At 36.9% G+C, this 24,242-nt stretch overlaps 1 protein-coding gene across 18 annotated transcripts; it reads right to left on the bottom strand.

Annotated features, from left to right (window-relative positions):
- Positions 1-6,463: 6,463 nt before the first annotated feature.
- On the bottom strand, positions 6,464-22,107 carry LOC119009136. Of its 18 annotated transcripts, none has more exons than XM_037080165.1 (16): positions 22,088-22,107; positions 21,717-21,777; positions 20,526-20,586; positions 19,335-19,395; positions 18,144-18,204; positions 17,745-17,747; positions 16,953-17,013; positions 15,762-15,822; positions 14,571-14,631; positions 13,380-13,440; positions 12,189-12,249; positions 10,998-11,058; positions 9,807-9,867; positions 8,395-8,455; positions 7,204-7,264; positions 6,464-6,807 (listed from the first exon to the last, which is right to left on the bottom strand). In XM_037080165.1, the coding sequence occupies exons 1-16, from the start codon at positions 22,092-22,094 to the stop codon at positions 6,720-6,722; spliced, it is 891 nt and encodes a 296-aa protein (XP_036936060.1). In that variant the 5' UTR covers positions 22,095-22,107; the 3' UTR covers positions 6,464-6,719. The 18 variants fall into 18 exon arrangements, 12 of the variants coding, with proteins under 12 accessions (XP_036936060.1, XP_036936062.1, XP_036936063.1 ...); XM_037080167.1 differs by lacking the exon at positions 22,088-22,107 and adding an exon at positions 19,706-20,129; XM_037080168.1 differs by lacking the exons at positions 21,717-21,777; positions 22,088-22,107 and adding exons at positions 19,706-20,129; positions 20,897-20,922.
- Between the last annotated feature and the right edge of the window lie 2,135 nt (positions 22,108-24,242).

The raw sequence follows: 24,242 nt of genomic DNA, 5'->3' as shown, positions 1-24,242 counted from the left end.
TTTGGAGTCACACCTCCTCTCCTCACGTCTGTCATACCAACTCTCACTAGAGGGAACATTGTTTGCCAGCTTGAGAGGGACAGTTTTCTTTTAGTGTGGCCTTTGGCCTGACAAAGATCATTAAAGGAGATCGAAACGTCAGCGGGCAAAGGCACATCTTAAGTGGATATTTATTTAAGTTACAGAGCATATTCTAAGTTTAAAAACAGTTTTGTTTCTTTCTTTTTTCCTGTGGTTTTTGTGTTTCCTTTTTGTTCATTTCCTTTTAATTCATAACTTGCTTATTAAATAATAGAAATACATAAATAAATAAGTAACACATACATACATACATAAATAAAATTCATTTCATAAATAAATTGAGTTAAAAACAACAAATCCCGTCATGCCTGTCCGAGCAGGATGACGGTTGGGACTGTCGTGGGTTCCGGAGGCAGGAGCGTGGACGCTCCGAAACCTACGTTTTCAAGCACCACGCACCTTCAATGGGGGCAATAACTCCCGGGGGCGCGGGGGGGGAAGCTTTGGAGGGAAGGGGAGTGCACCACCTGTCTTCCGTAGCTACGGAGGACAGGGCAAACCTTTGTTTCCTAACCGGCCCGTACCTCCTCCGAAGTTCTCTGCCTCTGGCCGTCTCCCTCAAACATCCACATACTATGGCCAACAACCCAGATCCTATGCTTACGTAGCTCGCCAGAACATTCCTACATCAGTCAGGATGGGGCAAAACTTTGCCTTTCAACAGCCAGACAACCACTCAGGATACACGGCAGCGTAATGTTGGAGGATTTACCACAAATGACAACAGGAGAATTGCGCCAACGGACCCTACTTTTGGTTTGTTGGTACGCAAATTACACAAGGTGATAAAAGTGGTTCACCACTTGCAGAATGTCACTCCAACATCTGGCAAAAGTGATCCAAAAATGATTTCTCGCATGGTGGACACTTTGGCATCCATGATCAAGCCCGCATCTCCCACTCAAGAAACAGTGGACATGATTGTGGGTAATGCCAAAAAGTGGGGTCATAATACCCTAATAATTTTTGGAGGATCACTATAAGGAGGTTCTTGATTACCCTCCTGGATGGACATCTCAAATCAACTTGACTCCTGAATGGAAAGTTGCCTTGTGACCGTGGCAACAAAAAGGGCGCGGCAAGAACTTGCCGGCGCATCAAACAGGAGTCATAGATCATGCGGGGCTGCAATGATGCACGAGCATGTGCAGCCTCGGCTCTGAACAAGAGTCAGGTGGACAAAATTCACCTACTCTGCCCAAACCTCTGACATCAATCATACATCTGTCCCAAACACAACAACATCAAACATCACAGGGGACCACGGGGGATTCCAGCAGCTCCTCTCGCCAACAAACACAAACAACACATGTATCAGGGGTACAGAATACCCATCAACAGACCGACACAAACAGTGACCATGCATGTCGGGAGGAGACAGCAGCTGGGGGCCGCTACAAGCAAGACCTATGTCACGGTATACCGACCCCCCCGAAAGAACAGAGGACATCCATAGACGGAGTCTGTTACAATACCATGTGTGATACCAGATAGTGTGAGTCTTCAGGTGATTGAGGAGGAAGAACAGGGAAATGTTGAGGCAGAAGATGAATGTGCCAGGAATCCTTGATAGACCTAGGAATATCACATGAAGCTGTGGACACAACTCCCACATTGTCTCCAGTCGCACAAACAGGGCGAATATTAGTAAGCAACAAATCACAGCAACAGTTCACCAGAGCCCACAGCCTTGACGACATGGGGGCAGTGGTGGAGATGAAATCTCAGAACAAGAGGATTCTGAGGTGGGAAATACTACCACAACCACGTGATCCAAAAATCAGGGTCAACAAAACACATCCACACTGATCGCAAAATGGAGGAATGGGGGCTTGAGCGTGCGAAAGAAATGGCTGATAATGGGGGGACTCAAATCTGGCAAGAATGCCAGGATATTCAATCCCGGACTTGCAGAAAGATAGCTATCCCAGGGCGCCAGACTTTCGCCATGCTCATGCTATTCTTTCCAAGGCATCAAGCCACACACTAGTGGAGAAAGTGGTTCTTTCCTTTGGAGGATGAATTCCAGAGGTCAAAAGGCGCAAAAGAGAAACAGCCTTTAAGCAAATGCAAGCAGCAACTCAGAATGGCGAAACAAACGTTCCATATGGGCGGAAATTTGGATACTCTACTGTCAACTATTCTGTGGCATTTACATCATGCTGGAACAAGTCCACTCAAAACAAACTCAATGCAATCTGCAGAAAAATATGCCATTCATCCGACCCTTACAATAATAGTCATTTTCTGCACAGAAAGGGACAACGTGCATTGGAACAAAAAGCAACGGATCACGGGCGATGGCTCTGACTATTGGGGTTACATATTTAAAACTTGAAAGCCCCGTAAGCCATACAGAGAGGAGGGGAACCAGGGGTCACCACCTCTCTCTTCTCAAAATGTCATCATATTGGCAAAGAAGTTTACCCCCTCTAAAGAACAGTTTCAACTCCTTAATAGGGGTTTGACATTTATCCCCACAATTGATATTAATAAAAATCAGAAGATGCAATTGGAATTAGATATTCAAACTTACCATAGAAAAGTGAAATTAGCTACTTATTCAAGAACTCTGAGAAAACGGAAACCGCAGCCTTTTACACCTTCCTCAATTTGGACACCTCCCTCAGATAAATTACCAGAAGAAATTCATGAATTAATTAATAAAGATACACAGATTTCAAAAGACATTTCAGATTTTATAAAGAAAAACCTAATTTGCCACAAAGTGAGAGGAAAGCTCTCAAGGAATTGATTCGTTGTAAGCACATTGTAATCAAACCCGCTGATAAGGGTAGTTCAGTTGTGATTTTAGATAGGGAACAATATATTATGGAGGTTAACAGGCAGTTAAGCAACACAACGTATTACAGAAAATTGGCAGGACCTATATATTTACAGACAATTGATAGAGTAAATACAATAATAAATACATTAAAGGAAAAGAAATTCATCACAGCAGCACAAAGGCAATATTTAAAAGGGGATACACAACCACGGGAAAGGAGATTTTATATCCTACCCAAAATCCACAAGGATCCAACACAGTGGACAATACCGTATGAAATACCCTCCAGGAAGGCCGATTGTGTCTGACTGTAGCAGCGAAACTTATCGGACAGCAGAATTCATTGATTATTTTTTGAATCCCTTGTCTGTAAAACATGCCTCCTACGTGAAGGATACCTACCATTTCATTGATATGGTTAAAGACATACAGGCACCTCCAAATTGTTTGTTTTTCTCAATTGATGTGAAAAGTTTATACACCAATATTGATACACCTGCAGGATTATCAGCAGTAAGGAAAGTGTTTGAGAAATACCCAGATGTCAAGAGACCAGATGATGAAGTCTTACAATTATTGGAAATTAATTTGACGAGAAATGATTTCGAATTTAATGGGGAGGTATTACCTACAAATTAAAGGAACAGCAATGGGTAAGCGGTTTGCCCCTGCTTATGCTAATATCTTTATGGCTAACTGGGAGGAAGGGGGCTTTAGCCCAAATGTCCAAAGCAGCCGCTACATTATCTTCGATATTTAGATGATATCTGGGGTATCTGGATCATTCCAGGGAAGAGTTTATGGAATTCATTAACATCTTAAATAATCACGACCCTTCAATTTAATTAAAATATGAAAATTCATGAACAATCAATTGATTTCTTAGACACAACTATTTACAAGGGAAAATCCTACGACGATCATCAACGCTTGGACATCAAGGTATTTTTCAAAAAAACTGATACCCACGCACTGCTTTTCAAAAACAAGCTTTCATCCAGAGCATACATTCAAGGGATTAGTCAAAGCTCAATTGCTGGCGTTCCAGCGCATCTGTACACAGCAAAGTGATTTCTGGGAAGCAGTCAAAACCCTTTTTGGAGCATTAAAACATCGGGGTTACACAAGAACATTCCTGAGAAAATGCCTCAAATCATTCCAAAATCACACACAACAACATCGAGAAAATATCATTCCGTTCATAACCACGTTTTCATTAGCCAGCAGGCTCGTAAATAAGAAAATTAAAGACTAATATCGTTCAATAATTCATGACTCAGGAATCTTACGGAATCATCATGTTATCTCAGAACATAGAAAAAATAAAAATCTGAAGGACTTTTTAGTGAGTGCAAAAATTAAGAAATTAGGCCAAGCCAATGTGGAAAACAGAACAGAATATTTCTGTCAGCTACAATATATACGTGATCAATTTAATGGGAAAATCTTTAAATTTCACATTACTTATAATCCACAAACTACTAATTGTGTTTATATTATATTCTGTCTTAAGTGTGGTAAGCAATATATTGGAGAAACAAGGAATTCGCTAGCAACAAGAATGTGGCAACATCGTTACAACATAACAAATAGAAAGGAAACAACCACACCTTTGGTTCGACATTTTTTATTACACGGCATGGAGAACCTCAGGATGGCAGGGATTCAAAGCAACCTACTATGGACAGACACTGAGAGAAGAAACTTGAGAGAAGATGGATTTACTGGTTACATACCAAACAACCCTTTTGGCCTTAATATTAGATATAATTGATTTGTTTTCAATGATGCCTAACCTTAACCAACTCTCCTTTATTCAGGATTGAAGACAATTAATTGGCATGAAACCTAATTAATCCGTCCTTCCTCATGCCTAAACTTAACCCAGTTATGCCTAATCATAACCAATTTGTAATTATCGGATTGGATGTTACATTAAATTACTACTTTTTTAACAAAAAAAATGCCTAATATCTGCCAAATCGACTCTACGCATAGCCAGCTTTCATCTATTTATAATTGGACACATTAATTTTGCCTAAACCCAAGTTATCTGCCTTTCCTGATGCCTAAACTTAAACTACTTATGCCTAACCATAACCAATTTTGCCAACTCTAAATTAATTATGCCTAGCCCTGATGAATTTTATTCTATACCTCAACCACTTGATTTTATAACATCTAACCCCAACCAAAAATGCCTAACCCTAAACAATCTGACCCTAATTTAAATAAACCCTAATCAATTCAAGAAATGCATACTGATTTATGAAGATATAATTAAGGTATACATTCGGAACTATTCTCAATTAATTACAACTAATTCTGTATCAACAATACAATATTATAAATAGGAATAAACAAGAATAAAAAAATGGGTTTATTCATATCTCTATAGATTATATCATTTTATACAGGAGGATTAAAAGAAATAAATAACTAATGACCTATAAAAACATTATCATCAATTCATATACAATCATTATTTATATACCTTCTAAACTATTCTCAATTTAATTCATAACTTGCTTAATAAATAATAAATAAATAAATATATAAATAAATAAATAAGTAAACACATACATACATAAATATCATAACTAATTCTTTATTAATCACATAAGATTATAAATAGAAATAAATAATAATACGAAATGGCTCATAATCATATTTCTATCAATTGGGTCATTTCATAAATAAGCATAAAAACAAAATAAATTATGACTTATAAAAATAATATAATCAATTCATATATAATTACACTTCATTTACTTTATAATTCATTTCAGTTCAAACACTAAAAACAACAGATCTTACCTCATGGGCCTTCAGGGAAGACGTACGTACAGGGCGGGCCTCTCCTACGCCCACAGGAGGAGAGTCTATAAATTTGGAGTCACACCTCCTCTCCTCACTCTGTCACCAACTCTCCTAGAGGGAACATTGTTTGCCAGCTTGAGAGGACAGTTTTTTCTTTAGTGTGCCTTTGGCCTGAAGAAGATCCATAAAGGATCGAAACGTCGCGCAAAAGGCAACACTTAAGTGGATATTATATTTAAGTTACAAAGCATATTCTAAGTTAAAAACAGTTTTGTTCTTTCTTTTTTCCTGGTTTTTTGGTTTCCTTTTAGTTCATTTCTTTTAATTCATAATCTTGCTAATAAATAATAAATACATAAATAAATAAGTAAACACATACATACATACATAAATAAATTCATTCATAAATAAATAGAGTTAAAAACAACAAATTCCCGTCATGCCTGTCCAGCAGGATGACGGTTGGACTGTCGTGGTTCCGGAGTCATGCGTGGGACGCCTCCGTAACCCTACGTACAAGCACCACGCACCTTCAATGGGGGAAATAACTCCCCGGGGGGCGCTGGGGGGGGAAGCTTTTGGAGGGAAGGGGGAGTGCACCACCTGTCTATCCGCAGCTACGGAGGACAGGCAAAACCTTTGTTTCCTAACCCTACCCCTAACCCTAACCCTACCCTAACCCCCTAACCCTAACCCTACCCTAACCCTAACCCTAACCCTAACCCTAACCCTAACCCCCATAACACTAACCATAACCCCTCCCATAACCTAACCAGCCAGTGCCTCCATGGGTCAGTGGTCGGTCCCCCTTCCCCACCATTAAGCTAAATTAAGCTGCCCGAACCCCTTACTCTAACCCCAACCCCAATTGGAAATAGCCCTAAACCCAACCCATATGCCTAATTGGTTTATTTAAGCCCAACCTTAATTTGGCCCTAATCCCAACCCCAAATCTTATTCTAATTCGACTCCCAACCCTGATCTTGAAACCCAAACCCCAACCCTAGCCCGTTAATTGACCTAAGAGGTTCTAAATTTTAATTTCCGTATATAGCCCAAAACTAAGCCCAAAAAGAATGGCAAAATAAATATACGAGGTACGCGAATTTGGATACCGGCTATGGTAGAAGGAGGGAAGACAGGAGAAGAGAAAAGGAAAAGAAGAGGGAGATAGAAGAGGGGAAAGGAAGTTAAATTCATTAGATTAATAGGATAAATACATTCATTAATATAATAAATACATAATACAAATTCATAGGGTAAAACAACTCATTTATTAATACAAATAGCAATACATTATAGGGATACAATTCATATATAACAGGCTAGAAACAAGTTAAATATAACAAATTAAAACAAGATGGTTAAAAAACAAAGGTACAAACATACAAGTTAAAAAACAAATCTGTTAAACAAAGACAAATAAGTTCATGGAGAGTATAAAAGGGAGAAAAAACAACTAAGTGATCAGTTTGGCGTGGGAATCTGAAGGAGCAACATCTCCAAAGAAATACCTGTATGTCGTGGCTTGCCTGAAGAAGTCCCCAACTGCGGACGAAACGTCGCGAGGGCCACCTGAAAGACATACAGAAGAAGAAAAGGTTAACCAAATTTAAATAGGGAGGGAATTAGATTAAAAGAAAACCAAACAAAAGCCAAACAACAAAAATTAAAAAAACAAAAAAACAGTAAAACAAAAAACCCAAAAAAATATATAAAAAATACTAAACTAAAAACCAAAAAATTAAAAGCGGTATTATACTTGATATAACTTTAATTTATGATAAATATATCTAACCTAGAATAAACTATATTATTAACTATATACACCGCTACAAAAAAATATATAAAACCTAAATATAGGAGATGAGGATGGGGGACTGACCATCCATGTGATGGACCGTGCACTCCTGGCGGGATAGGCAGTGCGCCTGTCCTGCCGGCTCTTCTTCCCATAACCTAACCAGCCAGTGCCTCCATGGGTCAGTGGTCGGTCCCCCTTCCCCACCATTAAGCTAAATTAAGCTGCCCGAACCCCTTACTCTAACCCCAACCCCAATTGGAAATAGCCCTAAACCCAACCCATATGCCTAATTGGTTTATTTAAGCCCAACCTTAATTTGGCCCTAATCCCAACCCCAAATCTTATTCTAATTCGACTCCCAACCCTGATCTTGAAACCCAAACCCCAACCCTAGCCCGTTAATTGACCTAAGAGGTTCTAAATTTTAATTTCCGTATATAGCCCAAAACTAAGCCCAAAAAGAATGGCAAAATAAATATACGAGGTACGCGAATTTGGATACCGGCTATGGTAGAAGGAGGGAAGACAGGAGAAGAGAAAAGGAAAAGAAGAGGGAGATAGAAGAGGGGAAAGGAAGTTAAATTCATTAGATTAATAGGATAAATACATTCATTAATATAATAAATACATAATACAAATTCATAGGGTAAAACAACTCATTTATTAATACAAATAGCAATACATTATAGGGATACAATTCATATATAACAGGCTAGAAACAAGTTAAATATAACAAATTAAAACAAGATGGTTAAAAAACAAAGGTACAAACATACAAGTTAAAAAACAAATCTGTTAAACAAAGACAAATAAGTTCATGGAGAGTATAAAAGGGAGAAAAAACAACTAAGTGATCAGTTTGGCGTGGGAATCTGAAGGAGCAACATCTCCAAAGAAATACCTGTATGTCGTGGCTTGCCTGAAGAAGTCCCCAACTGCGGACGAAACGTCGCGAGGGCCACCTGAAAGACATACAGAAGAAGAAAAGGTTAACCAAATTTAAATAGGGAGGGAATTAGATTAAAAGAAAACCAAACAAAAGCCAAACAACAAAAATTAAAAAAACAAAAAAACAGTAAAACAAAAAACCCAAAAAAATATATAAAAAATACTAAACTAAAAACCAAAAAATTAAAAGCGGTATTATACTTGATATAACTTTAATTTATGATAAATATATCTAACCTAGAATAAACTATATTATTAACTATATACACCGCTACAAAAAAATATATAAAACCTAAATATAGGAGATGAGGATGGGGGACTGACCATCCATGTGATGGACCGTGCACTCCTGGCGGGATAGGCAGTGCGCCTGTCCTGCCGGCTCTTCTCCCATAACCTAAAAATTAAAAGCGGTATTATACTTGATATAACTTTAATTTATGATAAATATATCTAACCTAGAATAAACTATATTATTAACTATATACACCGCTACAAAAAAATATATAAAACCTAAATATAGGAGATGAGGATGGGGGACTGACCATCCATGTGATGGACCGTGCACTCCTGGCGGGATAGGCAGTGCGCCTGTCCTGCCGGCTCTTCTTCCCATAACCTAACCAGCCAGTGCCTCCATGGGTCAGTGGTCGGTCCCCCTTCCCCACCATTAAGCTAAATTAAGCTGCCCGAACCCCTTACTCTAACCCCAACCCCAATTGGAAATAGCCCTAAACCCAACCCATATGCCTAATTGGTTTATTTAAGCCCAACCTTAATTTGGCCCTAATCCCAACCCCAAATCTTATTCTAATTCGACTCCCAACCCTGATCTTGAAACCCAAACCCCAACCCTAGCCCGTTAATTGACCTAAGAGGTTCTAAATTTTAATTTCCGTATATAGCCCAAAACTAAGCCCAAAAAGAATGGCAAAATAAATATACGAGGTACGCGAATTTGGATACCGGCTATGGTAGAAGGAGGGAAGACAGGAGAAGAGAAAAGGAAAAGAAGAGGGAGATAGAAGAGGGGAAAGGAAGTTAAATTCATTAGATTAATAGGATAAATACATTCATTAATATAATAAATACATAATACAAATTCATAGGGTAAAACAACTCATTTATTAATACAAATAGCAATACATTATAGGGATACAATTCATATATAACAGGCTAGAAACAAGTTAAATATAACAAATTAAAACAAGATGGTTAAAAAACAAAGGTACAAACATACAAGTTAAAAAACAAATCTGTTAAACAAAGACAAATAAGTTCATGGAGAGTATAAAAGGGAGAAAAAACAACTAAGTGATCAGTTTGGCGTGGGAATCTGAAGGAGCAACATCTCCAAAGAAATACCTGTATGTCGTGGCTTGCCTGAAGAAGTCCCCAACTGCGGACGAAACGTCGCGAGGGCCACCTGAAAGACATACAGAAGAAGAAAAGGTTAACCAAATTTAAATAGGGAGGGAATTAGATTAAAAGAAAACCAAACAAAAGCCAAACAACAAAAATTAAAAAAACAAAAAAACAGTAAAACAAAAAACCCAAAAAAATATATAAAAAATACTAAACTAAAAACCAAAAAATTAAAAGCGGTATTATACTTGATATAACTTTAATTTATGATAAATATATCTAACCTAGAATAAACTATATTATTAACTATATACACCGCTACAAAAAAATATATAAAACCTAAATATAGGAGATGAGGATGGGGGACTGACCATCCATGTGATGGACCGTGCACTCCTGGCGGGATAGGCAGTGCGCCTGTCCTGCCGGCTCTTCTTCCCATAACCTAACCAGCCAGTGCCTCCATGGGTCAGTGGTCGGTCCCCCTTCCCCACCATTAAGCTAAATTAAGCTGCCCGAACCCCTTACTCTAACCCCAACCCCAATTGGAAATAGCCCTAAACCCAACCCATATGCCTAATTGGTTTATTTAAGCCCAACCTTAATTTGGCCCTAATCCCAACCCCAAATCTTATTCTAATTCGACTCCCAACCCTGATCTTGAAACCCAAACCCCAACCCTAGCCCGTTAATTGACCTAAGAGGTTCTAAATTTTAATTTCCGTATATAGCCCAAAACTAAGCCCAAAAAGAATGGCAAAATAAATATACGAGGTACGCGAATTTGGATACCGGCTATGGTAGAAGGAGGGAAGACAGGAGAAGAGAAAAGGAAAAGAAGAGGGAGATAGAAGAGGGGAAAGGAAGTTAAATTCATTAGATTAATAGGATAAATACATTCATTAATATAATAAATACATAATACAAATTCATAGGGTAAAACAACTCATTTATTAATACAAATAGCAATACATTATAGGGATACAATTCATATATAACAGGCTAGAAACAAGTTAAATATAACAAATTAAAACAAGATGGTTAAAAAACAAAGGTACAAACATACAAGTTAAAAAACAAATCTGTTAAACAAAGACAAATAAGTTCATGGAGAGTATAAAAGGGAGAAAAAACAACTAAGTGATCAGTTTGGCGTGGGAATCTGAAGGAGCAACATCTCCAAAGAAATACCTGTATGTCGTGGCTTGCCTGAAGAAGTCCCCAACTGCGGACGAAACGTCGCGAGGGCCACCTGAAAGACATACAGAAGAAGAAAAGGTTAACCAAATTTAAATAGGGAGGGAATTAGATTAAAAGAAAACCAAACAAAAGCCAAACAACAAAAATTAAAAAAACAAAAAAACAGTAAAACAAAAAACCCAAAAAAATATATAAAAAATACTAAACTAAAAACCAAAAAATTAAAAGCGGTATTATACTTGATATAACTTTAATTTATGATAAATATATCTAACCTAGAATAAACTATATTATTAACTATATACACCGCTACAAAAAAATATATAAAACCTAAATATAGGAGATGAGGATGGGGGACTGACCATCCATGTGATGGACCGTGCACTCCTGGCGGGATAGGCAGTGCGCCTGTCCTGCCGGCTCTTCTTCCCATAACCTAACCAGCCAGTGCCTCCATGGGTCAGTGGTCGGTCCCCCTTCCCCACCATTAAGCTAAATTAAGCTGCCCGAACCCCTTACTCTAACCCCAACCCCAATTGGAAATAGCCCTAAACCCAACCCATATGCCTAATTGGTTTATTTAAGCCCAACCTTAATTTGGCCCTAATCCCAACCCCAAATCTTATTCTAATTCGACTCCCAACCCTGATCTTGAAACCCAAACCCCAACCCTAGCCCGTTAATTGACCTAAGAGGTTCTAAATTTTAATTTCCGTATATAGCCCAAAACTAAGCCCAAAAAGAATGGCAAAATAAATATACGAGGTACGCGAATTTGGATACCGGCTATGGTAGAAGGAGGGAAGACAGGAGAAGAGAAAAGGAAAAGAAGAGGGAGATAGAAGAGGGGAAAGGAAGTTAAATTCATTAGATTAATAGGATAAATACATTCATTAATATAATAAATACATAATACAAATTCATAGGGTAAAACAACTCATTTATTAATACAAATAGCAATACATTATAGGGATACAATTCATATATAACAGGCTAGAAACAAGTTAAATATAACAAATTAAAACAAGATGGTTAAAAAACAAAGGTACAAACATACAAGTTAAAAAACAAATCTGTTAAACAAAGACAAATAAGTTCATGGAGAGTATAAAAGGGAGAAAAAACAACTAAGTGATCAGTTTGGCGTGGGAATCTGAAGGAGCAACATCTCCAAAGAAATACCTGTATGTCGTGGCTTGCCTGAAGAAGTCCCCAACTGCGGACGAAACGTCGCGAGGGCCACCTGAAAGACATACAGAAGAAGAAAAGGTTAACCAAATTTAAATAGGGAGGGAATTAGATTAAAAGAAAACCAAACAAAAGCCAAACAACAAAAATTAAAAAAACAAAAAAACAGTAAAACAAAAAACCCAAAAAAATATATAAAAAATACTAAACTAAAAACCAAAAAATTAAAAGCGGTATTATACTTGATATAACTTTAATTTATGATAAATATATCTAACCTAGAATAAACTATATTATTAACTATATACACCGCTACAAAAAAATATATAAAACCTAAATATAGGAGATGAGGATGGGGGACTGACCATCCATGTGATGGACCGTGCACTCCTGGCGGGATAGGCAGTGCGCCTGTCCTGCCGGCTCTTCTTCCCATAACCTAACCAGCCAGTGCCTCCATGGGTCAGTGGTCGGTCCCCCTTCCCCACCATTAAGCTAAATTAAGCTGCCCGAACCCCTTACTCTAACCCCAACCCCAATTGGAAATAGCCCTAAACCCAACCCATATGCCTAATTGGTTTATTTAAGCCCAACCTTAATTTGGCCCTAATCCCAACCCCAAATCTTATTCTAATTCGACTCCCAACCCTGATCTTGAAACCCAAACCCCAACCCTAGCCCGTTAATTGACCTAAGAGGTTCTAAATTTTAATTTCCGTATATAGCCCAAAACTAAGCCCAAAAAGAATGGCAAAATAAATATACGAGGTACGCGAATTTGGATACCGGCTATGGTAGAAGGAGGGAAGACAGGAGAAGAGAAAAGGAAAAGAAGAGGGAGATAGAAGAGGGGAAAGGAAGTTAAATTCATTAGATTAATAGGATAAATACATTCATTAATATAATAAATACATAATACAAATTCATAGGGTAAAACAACTCATTTATTAATACAAATAGCAATACATTATAGGGATACAATTCATATATAACAGGCTAGAAACAAGTTAAATATAACAAATTAAAACAAGATGGTTAAAAAACAAAGGTACAAACATACAAGTTAAAAAACAAATCTGTTAAACAAAGACAAATAAGTTCATGGAGAGTATAAAAGGGAGAAAAAACAACTAAGTGATCAGTTTGGCGTGGGAATCTGAAGGAGCAACATCTCCAAAGAAATACCTGTATGTCGTGGCTTGCCTGAAGAAGTCCCCAACTGCGGACGAAACGTCGCGAGGGCCACCTGAAAGACATACAGAAGAAGAAAAGGTTAACCAAATTTAAATAGGGAGGGAATTAGATTAAAAGAAAACCAAACAAAAGCCAAACAACAAAAATTAAAAAAACAAAAAAACAGTAAAACAAAAAACCCAAAAAAATATATAAAAAATACTAAACTAAAAACCAAAAAATTAAAAGCGGTATTATACTTGATATAACTTTAATTTATGATAAATATATCTAACCTAGAATAAACTATATTATTAACTATATACACCGCTACAAAAAAATATATAAAACCTAAATATAGGAGATGAGGATGGGGGACTGACCATCCATGTGATGGACCGTGCACTCCTGGCGGGATAGGCAGTGCGCCTGTCCTGCCGGCTCTTCTTCCCATAACCTAACCAGCCAGTGCCTCCATGGGTCAGTGGTCGGTCCCCCTTCCCCACCATTAAGCTAAATTAAGCTGCCCGAACCCCTTACTCTAACCCCAACCCCAATTGGAAATAGCCCTAAACCCAACCCATATGCCTAATTGGTTTATTTAAGCCCAACCTTAATTTGGCCCTAATCCCAACCCCAAATCTTATTCTAATTCGACTCCCAACCCTGATCTTGAAACCCAAACCCCAACCCTAGCCCGTTAATTGACCTAAGAGGTTCTAAATTTTAATTTCCGTATATAGCCCAAAACTAAGCCCAAAAAGAATGGCAAAATAAATATACGAGGTACGCGAATTTGGATACCGGCTATGGTAGAAGGAGGGAAGACAGGAGAAGAGAAAAGGAAAAGAAGAGGGAGATAGAAGAGGGGAAAGGAAGTTAAATTCATTAGATTAATAGGATAAATACATTCATTAATATAATAAATACATAATACAAATTCATAGGGTAAAACAACTCATTTATTAATACAAATAGCAATACATTATAGGGATACAATTCATATATAACAGGCTAGAAACAAGTTAAATATAACAAATTAAAACAAGATGGTTAAAAAACAAAGGTACAAACATACAAGTTAAAAAACAAATCTGTTAAACAAAGACAAATAAGTTCATGGAGAGTATAAAAGGGAGAAAAAACAACTAAGTGATCAGTTTGGCGTGGGAATCTGAAGGAGCAACATCTCCAAAGAAATACCTGTATGTCGTGGCTTGCCTGAAGAAGTCCCCAACTGCGGACGAAACGTCGCGAGGGCCACCTGAAAGACATACAGAAGAAGAAAAGGTTAACCAAATTTAAATAGGGAGGGAATTAGATTAAAAGAAAACCAAACAAAAGCCAAACAACAAAAATTAAAAAAACAAAAAAACAGTAAAACAAAAAACCCAAAAAAATATATAAAAAATACTAAACTAAAAACCAAAAAATTAAAAGCGGTATTATACTTGATATAACTTTAATTTATGATAAATATATCTAACCTAGAATAAACTATATTATTAACTATATACACCGCTACAAAAAAATATATAAAACCTAAATATAGGAGATGAGGATGGGGGACTGACCATCCATGTGATGGACCGTGCACTCCTGGCGGGATAGGCAGTGCGCCTGTCCTGCCGGCTCTTCTTCCCATAACCTAACCAGCCAGTGCCTCCATGGGTCAGTGGTCGGTCCCCCTTCCCCACCATTAAGCTAAATTAAGCTGCCCGAACCCCTTACTCTAACCCCAACCCCAATTGGAAATAGCCCTAAACCCAACCCATATGCCTAATTGGTTTATTTAAGCCCAACCTTAATTTGGCCCTAATCCCAACCCCAAATCTTATTCTAATTCGACTCCCAACCCTGATCTTGAAACCCAAACCCCAACCCTAGCCCGTTAATTGACCTAAGAGGTTCTAAATTTTAATTTCCGTATATAGCCCAAAACTAAGCCCAAAAAGAATGGCAAAATAAATATACGAGGTACGCGAATTTGGATACCGGCTATGGTAGAAGGAGGGAAGACAGGAGAAGAGAAAAGGAAAAGAAGAGGGAGATAGAAGAGGGGAAAGGAAGTTAAATTCATTAGATTAATAGGATAAATACATTCATTAATATAATAAATACATAATACAAATTCATAGGGTAAAACAACTCATTTATTAATACAAATAGCAATACATTATAGGGATACAATTCATATATAACAGGCTAGAAACAAGTTAAATATAACAAATTAAAACAAGATGGTTAAAAAACAAAGGTACAAACATACAAGTTAAAAAACAAATCTGTTAAACAAAGACAAATAAGTTCATGGAGAGTATAAAAGGGAGAAAAAACAACTAAGTGATCAGTTTGGCGTGGGAATCTGAAGGAGCAACATCTCCAAAGAAATACCTGTATGTCGTGGCTTGCCTGAAGAAGTCCCCAACTGCGGACGAAACGTCGCGAGGGCCACCTGAAAGACATACAGAAGAAGAAAAGGTTAACCAAATTTAAATAGGGAGGGAATTAGATTAAAAGAAAACCAAACAAAAGCCAAACAACAAAAATTAAAAAAACAAAAAAACAGTAAAACAAAAAACCCAAAAAAATATATAAAAAATACTAAACTAAAAACCAAAAAATTAAAAGCGGTATTATACTTGATATAACTTTAATTTATGATAAATATATCTAACCTAGAATAAACTATATTATTAACTATATACACCGCTACAAAAAAATATATAAAACCTAAATATAGGAGATGAGGATGGGGGACTGACCATCCATGTGATGGACCGTGCACTCCTGGCGGGATAGGCAGTGCGCCTGTCCTGCCGGCTCTTCTTCCCATAACCTAACCAGCCAGTGCCTCCATGGGTCAGTGGTCGGTCCCCCTTCCCCACCATTAAGCTAAATTAAGCTGCCCGAACCCCTTACTCTAACCCCAACCCCAATTGGAAATAGCCCTAAACCCAACCCATATGCCTAATTGGTTTATTTAAGCCCAACCTTAATTTGGCCCTAATCCCAACCCCAAATCTTATTCTAATTCGACTCCCAACCCTGATCTTGAAACCCAAACCCCAACCCTAGCCCGTTAATTGACCTAAGAGGTTCTAAATTTTAATTTCCGTATATAGCCCAAAACTAAGCCCAAAAAGAATGGCAAAATAAATATACGAGGTACGCGAATTTGGATACCGGCTATGGTAGAAGGAGGGAAGACAGGAGAAGAGAAAAGGAAAAGAAGAGGGAGATAGAAGAGGGGAAAGGAAGTTAAATTCATTAGATTAATAGGATAAATACATTCATTAATATAATAAATACATAATACAAATTCATAGGGTAAAACAACTCATTTATTAATACAAATAGCAATACATTATAGGGATACAATTCATATATAACAGGCTAGAAACAAGTTAAATATAACAAATTAAAACAAGATGGTTAAAAAACAAAGGTACAAACATACAAGTTAAAAAACAAATCTGTTAAACAAAGACAAATAAGTTCATGGAGAGTATAAAAGGGAGAAAAAACAACTAAGTGATCAGTTTGGCGTGGGAATCTGAAGGAGCAACATCTCCAAAGAAATACCTGTATGTCGTGGCTTGCCTGAAGAAGTCCCCAACTGCGGACGAAACGTCGCGAGGGCCACCTGAAAGACATACAGAAGAAGAAAAGGTTAACCAAATTTAAATAGGGAGGGAATTAGATTAAAAGAAAACCAAACAAAAGCCAAACAACAAAAATTAAAAAAACAAAAAAACAGTAAAACAAAAAACCCAAAAAAATATATAAAAAATACTAAACTAAAAACCAAAAAATTAAAAGCGGTATTATACTTGATATAACTTTAATTTATGATAAATATATCTAACCTAGAATAAACTATATTATTAACTATATACACCGCTACAAAAAAATATATAAAACCTAAATATAGGAGATGAGGATGGGGGACTGACCATCCATGTGATGGACCGTGCACTCCTGGCGGGATAGGCAGTGCGCCTGTCCTGCCGGCTCTTCTTCCCATAACCTAACCAGCCAGTGCCTCCATGGGTCAGTGGTCGGTCCCCCTTCCCCACCATTAAGCTAAATTAAGCTGCCCGAACCCCTTACTCTAACCCCAACCCCAATTGGAAATAGCCCTAAACCCAACCCATATGCCTAATTGGTTTATTTAAGCCCAACCTTAATTTGGCCCTAATCCCAACCCCAAATCTTATTCTAATTCGACTCCCAACCCTGATCTTGAAACCCAAACCCCAACCCTAGCCCGTTAATTGACCTAAGAGGTTCTAAATTTTAATTTCCGTATATAGCCCAAAACTAAGCCCAAAAAGAATGGCAAAATAAATATACGAGGTACGCGAATTTGGATACCGGCTATGGTAGAAGGAGGGAAGACAGGAGAAGAGAAAAGGAAAAGAAGAGGGAGATAGAAGAGGGGAAAGGAAGTTAAATTCATTAGATTAATAGGATAAATACATTCATTAATATAATAAATACATAATACAAATTCATAGGGTAAAACAACTCATTTATTAATACAAATAGCAATACATTATAGGGATACAATTCATATATAACAGGCTAGAAACAAGTTAAATATAACAAATTAAAACAAGATGGTTAAAAAACAAAGGTACAAACATACAAGTTAAAAAACAAATCTGTTAAACAAAGACAAATAAGTTCATGGAGAGTATAAAAGGGAGAAAAAACAACTAAGTGATCAGTTTGGCGTGGGAATCTGAAGGAGCAACATCTCCAAAGAAATACCTGTATGTCGTGGCTTGCCTGAAGAAGTCCCCAACTGCGGACGAAACGTCGCGAGGGCCACCTGAAAGACATACAGAAGAAGAAAAGGTTAACCAAATTTAAATAGGGAGGGAATTAGATTAAAAGAAAACCAAACAAAAGCCAAACAACAAAAATTAAAAAAACAAAAAAACAGTAAAACAAAAAACCCAAAAAAATATATAAAAAATACTAAACTAAAAACCAAAAAATTAAAAGCGGTATTATACTTGATATAACTTTAATTTATGATAAATATATCTAACCTAGAATAAACTATATTATTAACTATATACACCGCTACAAAAAAATATATAAAACCTAAATATAGGAGATGAGGATGGGGGACTGACCATCCATGTGATGGACCGTGCACTCCTGGCGGGATAGGCAGTGCGCCTGTCCTGCCGGCTCTTCTTCCCATAACCTAACCAGCCAGTGCCTCCATGGGTCAGTGGTCGGTCCCCCTTCCCCACCATTAAGCTAAATTAAGCTGCCCGAACCCCTTACTCTAACCCCAACCCCAATTGGAAATAGCCCTAAACCCAACCCATATGCCTAATTGGTTTATTTAAGCCCAACCTTAATTTGGCCCTAATCCCAACCCCAAATCTTATTCTAATTCGACTCCCAACCCTGATCTTGAAACCCAAACCCCAACCCTAGCCCGTTAATTGACCTAAGAGGTTCTAAATTTTAATTTCCGTATATAGCCCAAAACTAAGCCCAAAAAGAATGGCAAAATAAATATACGAGGTACGCGAATTTGGATACCGGCTATGGTAGAAGGAGGGAAGACAGGAGAAGAGAAAAGGAAAAGAAGAGGGAGATAGAAGAGGGGAAAGGAAGTTAAATTCATTAGATTAATAGGATAAATACATTCATTAATATAATAAATACATAATACAAATTCATAGGGTAAAACAACTCATTTATTAATACAAATAGCAATACATTATAGGGATACAATTCATATATAACAGGCTAGAAACAAGTTAAATATAACAAATTAAAACAAGATGGTTAAAAAACAAAGGTACAAACATACAAGTTAAAAAACAAATCTGTTAAACAAAGACAAATAAGTTCATGGAGAGTATAAAAGGGAGAAAAAACAACTAAGTGATCAGTTTGGCGTGGGAATCTGAAGGAGCAACATCTCCAAAGAAATACCTGTATGTCGTGGCTTGCCTGAAGAAGTCCCCAACTGCGGACGAAACGTCGCGAGGGCCACCTGAAAGACATACAGAAGAAGAAAAGGTTAACCAAATTTAAATAGGGAGGGAATTAGATTAAAAGAAAACCAAACAAAAGCCAAACAACAAAAATTAAAAAAACAAAAAAACAGTAAAACAAAAAACCCAAAAAAATATATAAAAAATACTAAACTAAAAACCAAAAAATTAAAAGCGGTATTATACTTGATATAACTTTAATTTATGATAAATATATCTAACCTAGAATAAACTATATTATTAACTATATACACCGCTACAAAAAAATATATAAAACCTAAATATAGGAGATGAGGATGGGGGACTGACCATCCATGTGATGGACCGTGCACTCCTGGCGGGATAGGCAGTGCGCCTGTCCTGCCGGCTCTTCTTCCCATAACCTAACCAGCCAGTGCCTCCATGGGTCAGTGGTCGGTCCCCCTTCCCCACCATTAAGCTAAATTAAGCTGCCCGAACCCCTTACTCTAACCCCAACCCCAATTGGAAATAGCCCTAAACCCAACCCATATGCCTAATTGGTTTATTTAAGCCCAACCTTAATTTGGCCCTAATCCCAACCCCAAATCTTATTCTAATTCGACTCCCAACCCTGATCTTGAAACCCAAACCCCAACCCTAGCCCGTTAATTGACCTAAGAGGTTCTAAATTTTAATTTCCGTATATAGCCCAAAACTAAGCCCAAAAAGAATGGCAAAATAAATATACGAGGTACGCGAATTTGGATACCGGCTATGGTAGAAGGAGGGAAGACAGGAGAAGAGAAAAGGAAAAGAAGAGGGAGATAGAAGAGGGGAAAGGAAGTTAAATTCATTAGATTAATAGGATAAATACATTCATTAATATAATAAATACATAATACAAATTCATAGGGTAAAACAACTCATTTATTAATACAAATAGCAATACATTATAGGGATACAATTCATATATAACAGGCTAGAAACAAGTTAAATATAACAAATTAAAACAAGATGGTTAAAAAACAAAGGTACAAACATACAAGTTAAAAAACAAATCTGTTAAACAAAGACAAATAAGTTCATGGAGAGTATAAAAGGGAGAAAAAACAACTAAGTGATCAGTTTGGCGTGGGAATCTGAAGGAGCAACATCTCCAAAGAAATACCTGTATGTCGTGGCTTGCCTGAAGAAGTCCCCAACTGCGGACGAAACGTCGCGAGGGCCACCTGAAAGACATACAGAAGAAGAAAAGGTTAACCAAATTTAAATAGGGAGGGAATTAGATTAAAAGAAAACCAAACAAAAGCCAAACAACAAAAATTAAAAAAACAAAAAAACAGTAAAACAAAAAACCCAAAAAAATATATAAAAAATACTAAACTAAAAACCAAAAAATTAAAAGCGGTATTATACTTGATATAACTTTAATTTATGATAAATATATCTAACCTAGAATAAACTATATTATTAACTATATACACCGCTACAAAAAAATATATAAAACCTAAATATAGGAGATGAGGATGGGGGACTGACCATCCATGTGATGGACCGTGCACTCCTGGCGGGATAGGCAGTGCGCCTGTCCTGCCGGCTCTTCTTCCCATAACCTAACCAGCCAGTGCCTCCATGGGTCAGTGGTCGGTCCCCCTTCCCCACCATTAAGCTAAATTAAGCTGCCCGAACCCCTTACTCTAACCCCAACCCCAATTGGAAATAGCCCTAAACCCAACCCATATGCCTAATTGGTTTATTTAAGCCCAACCTTAATTTGGCCCTAATCCCAACCCCAAATCTTATTCTAATTCGACTCCCAACCCTGATCTTGAAACCCAAACCCCAACCCTAGCCCGTTAATTGACCTAAGAGGTTCTAAATTTTAATTTCCGTATATAGCCCAAAACTAAGCCCAAAAAGAATGGCAAAATAAATATACGAGGTACGCGAATTTGGATACCGGCTATGGTAGAAGGAGGGAAGACAGGAGAAGAGAAAAGGAAAAGAAGAGGGAGATAGAAGAGGGGAAAGGAAGTTAAATTCATTAGATTAATAGGATAAATACATTCATTAATATAATAAATACATAATACAAATTCATAGGGTAAAACAACTCATTTATTAATACAAATAGCAATACATTATAGGGATACAATTCATATATAACAGGCTAGAAACAAGTTAAATATAACAAATTAAAACAAGATGGTTAAAAAACAAAGGTACAAACATACAAGTTAAAAAACAAATCTGTTAAACAAAGACAAATAAGTTCATGGAGAGTATAAAAGGGAGAAAAAACAACTAAGTGATCAGTTTGGCGTGGGAATCTGAAGGAGCAACATCTCCAAAGAAATACCTGTATGTCGTGGCTTGCCTGAAGAAGTCCCCAACTGCGGACGAAACGTCGCGAGGGCCACCTGAAAGACATACAGAAGAAGAAAAGGTTAACCAAATTTAAATAGGGAGGGAATTAGATTAAAAGAAAACCAAACAAAAGCCAAACAACAAAAATTAAAAAAACAAAAAAACAGTAAAACAAAAAACCCAAAAAAATATATAAAAAATACTAAACTAAAAACCAAAAAATTAAAAGCGGTATTATACTTGATATAACTTTAATTTATGATAAATATATCTAACCTAGAATAAACTATATTATTAACTATATACACCGCTACAAAAAAATATATAAAACCTAAATATAGGAGATGAGGATGGGGGACTGACCATCCATGTGATGGACCGTGCACTCCTGGCGGGATAGGCAGTGCGCCTGTCCTGCCGGCTCTTCTTCCCATAACCTAACCCTAACCCCTAACCCTAACCCCGGTATTTTTTCCCCTCACCTAACCCTAACCTCATTCTAATTTAAGTCCTAATCCCAACCCAGCTTTTAAATGGTTATTTCTGATTTTACCCTTATCCCTATCCAGGTGGTATCCCCTAAACTTAACCTTAACCCTAATTTTAAACCCTAAACCCAACCCTAATTTCAGGCCTTATCATTAATCTTATCACTATTTTATTTTATCCCCTAACCCTAAAATTTGGCCCTTATTGTTTGGGTAGAAATAAATAAATAAATAATTAAATAAATAAATAATTCATACATTTATTAATATATAAAACATAATTTATAAATGTATTATCTATAAAACCATTTGATATATTAATAAAAATATATAGTTGTAATAATAGCTAATATATCTTAAAACATTCATATTAAAAACACATTTTGGGAGGATAATTCATTGTAGAAGGGGAAGATAGGATTAAAAATTTAGAAAGGGTATACAACTTTATTTTTAAACACACAAAAAAGAGAGCCTATAAAAGGGGAGGAGCTTGTGGGGAGGCTCATTTTTCTCTGGGACATCGAGGTGGAAACATCTAGAGCCAGCCAGACAAACTATTATTTTTAGTGTGTCCAGTGCCTGAGGAAGACTCAGTGAGTCGAAACGTTGTAGAGGACACACCTATTTTCGTTCATTATTTTATTTTTTCGTTTTTTAACCAAAAAGAAACACTCTTTGGAGTTTTTGTTTTATTAAAAATTTATTTCATTACTTTTCTAAAAAAATATAAATAACCAAAAAAAACAAAAAAGACAAAAACAAAAAAAATTAGAGACACAACAAAAGAACTTCACCCATAGTCATGGGTGATTATAATACAGGCTGGACCCTGGTCCAGCGAAGAGGGCGACGCCGGCCGGCTCGCCCACCGTTTCAGGACCGTCGGGGAGGGTGGACGGAGAGAGCCTATGCCGTTCCCTACGGGGGGCGGAATCAGTTCCCTATCCCTAACCCTAACCCTTTCCCCATACCTAACCCTAACCCCCTAACCCCTAACCCTAACCCTAACCCTAGAGGGAAAAGAATAAGGAAATTTGGGTAAATAAATTTATTAATTGACAGAATAATTCATAAGAAGGTTAGGGTTTAATAATTTATTAGTTGATAAATAAGTTAATGACAACAAACAAGTGAAATAACAAAATAGTTAAAAAAATATAAATAGAATAACAAAATAGTTAAAAAAATATAAATAGTGAAACATTAGGTTAGAAATACATAATTCTAAATTAGTTGGGTTAAAAATAACATAAATAAAACAAGCCATTTCATTGGATAACTAATACACAGATTTAGAAAACTAAAGGGAATTTACTAAAAGAGAAAAGACAGAGTGGGCGGAGTATAAAAGGGAAGTTAGAACAGAAGACAAGTCAGTTTGGCATGAACCACTGAGGGAGCAACATCTCTCCAGGGTTCAGGGAAATTTATACGTAGGATGGCCAGCCTGAAGAAGTCACAGTCAAGACGAAACGTCGCGCGAGCGCCACCTACAGAAGGAAAAGGAAAAGACAATGGTTAACCAAATTAAACAAGGGTGGGAATTAATTGGAAAATAAAAATAAAGCCAAACCAGGAAAAAACAAAAAATACAAAAAAATAGAAAAATATAAAAATACAAAAAAAGAAGCGGTGTTAAAAACAAATACAACTACAAACATTCATACTTGATATATATTTAATTTTATGATAAATAAATATTAAACTAGAAATTTTATACATTATTATATAAATACACCGCGACGATAAAGCCCAATTAGTGGATGATGGGGATGGGAGGCTAGCCATCCTTGGGGTGGAGAGTGCACCATGGGGACCACATAGTGGTTCCCATTCTTTCCCTATCACCTAACCTTGCCAGGGCCTCCCATGGATTGGTCGGTCTCCCTCCCCTCCATTTGTAAGCTAAGCTAAGCCTCCCCAGCCCCTTACTCTAATCCCAACCCCATTTGAATTTAAGCCTAAACCCAACCCATTCATATGCTAAATTAAGCCTATCCAGTCCCTTACTCTAACCCCAACCCTAT

The sequence above is a fragment of the Acanthopagrus latus genome, chromosome 19, assembly GCF_904848185.1.
Source record: "Acanthopagrus latus isolate v.2019 chromosome 19, fAcaLat1.1, whole genome shotgun sequence".
NCBI lineage: Eukaryota > Metazoa > Chordata > Actinopteri > Spariformes > Sparidae > Acanthopagrus > Acanthopagrus latus.
The sequence above is the reverse complement of the archived record's forward strand: the minus strand, read 5'-3'. Positions and strand labels throughout refer to the sequence as shown.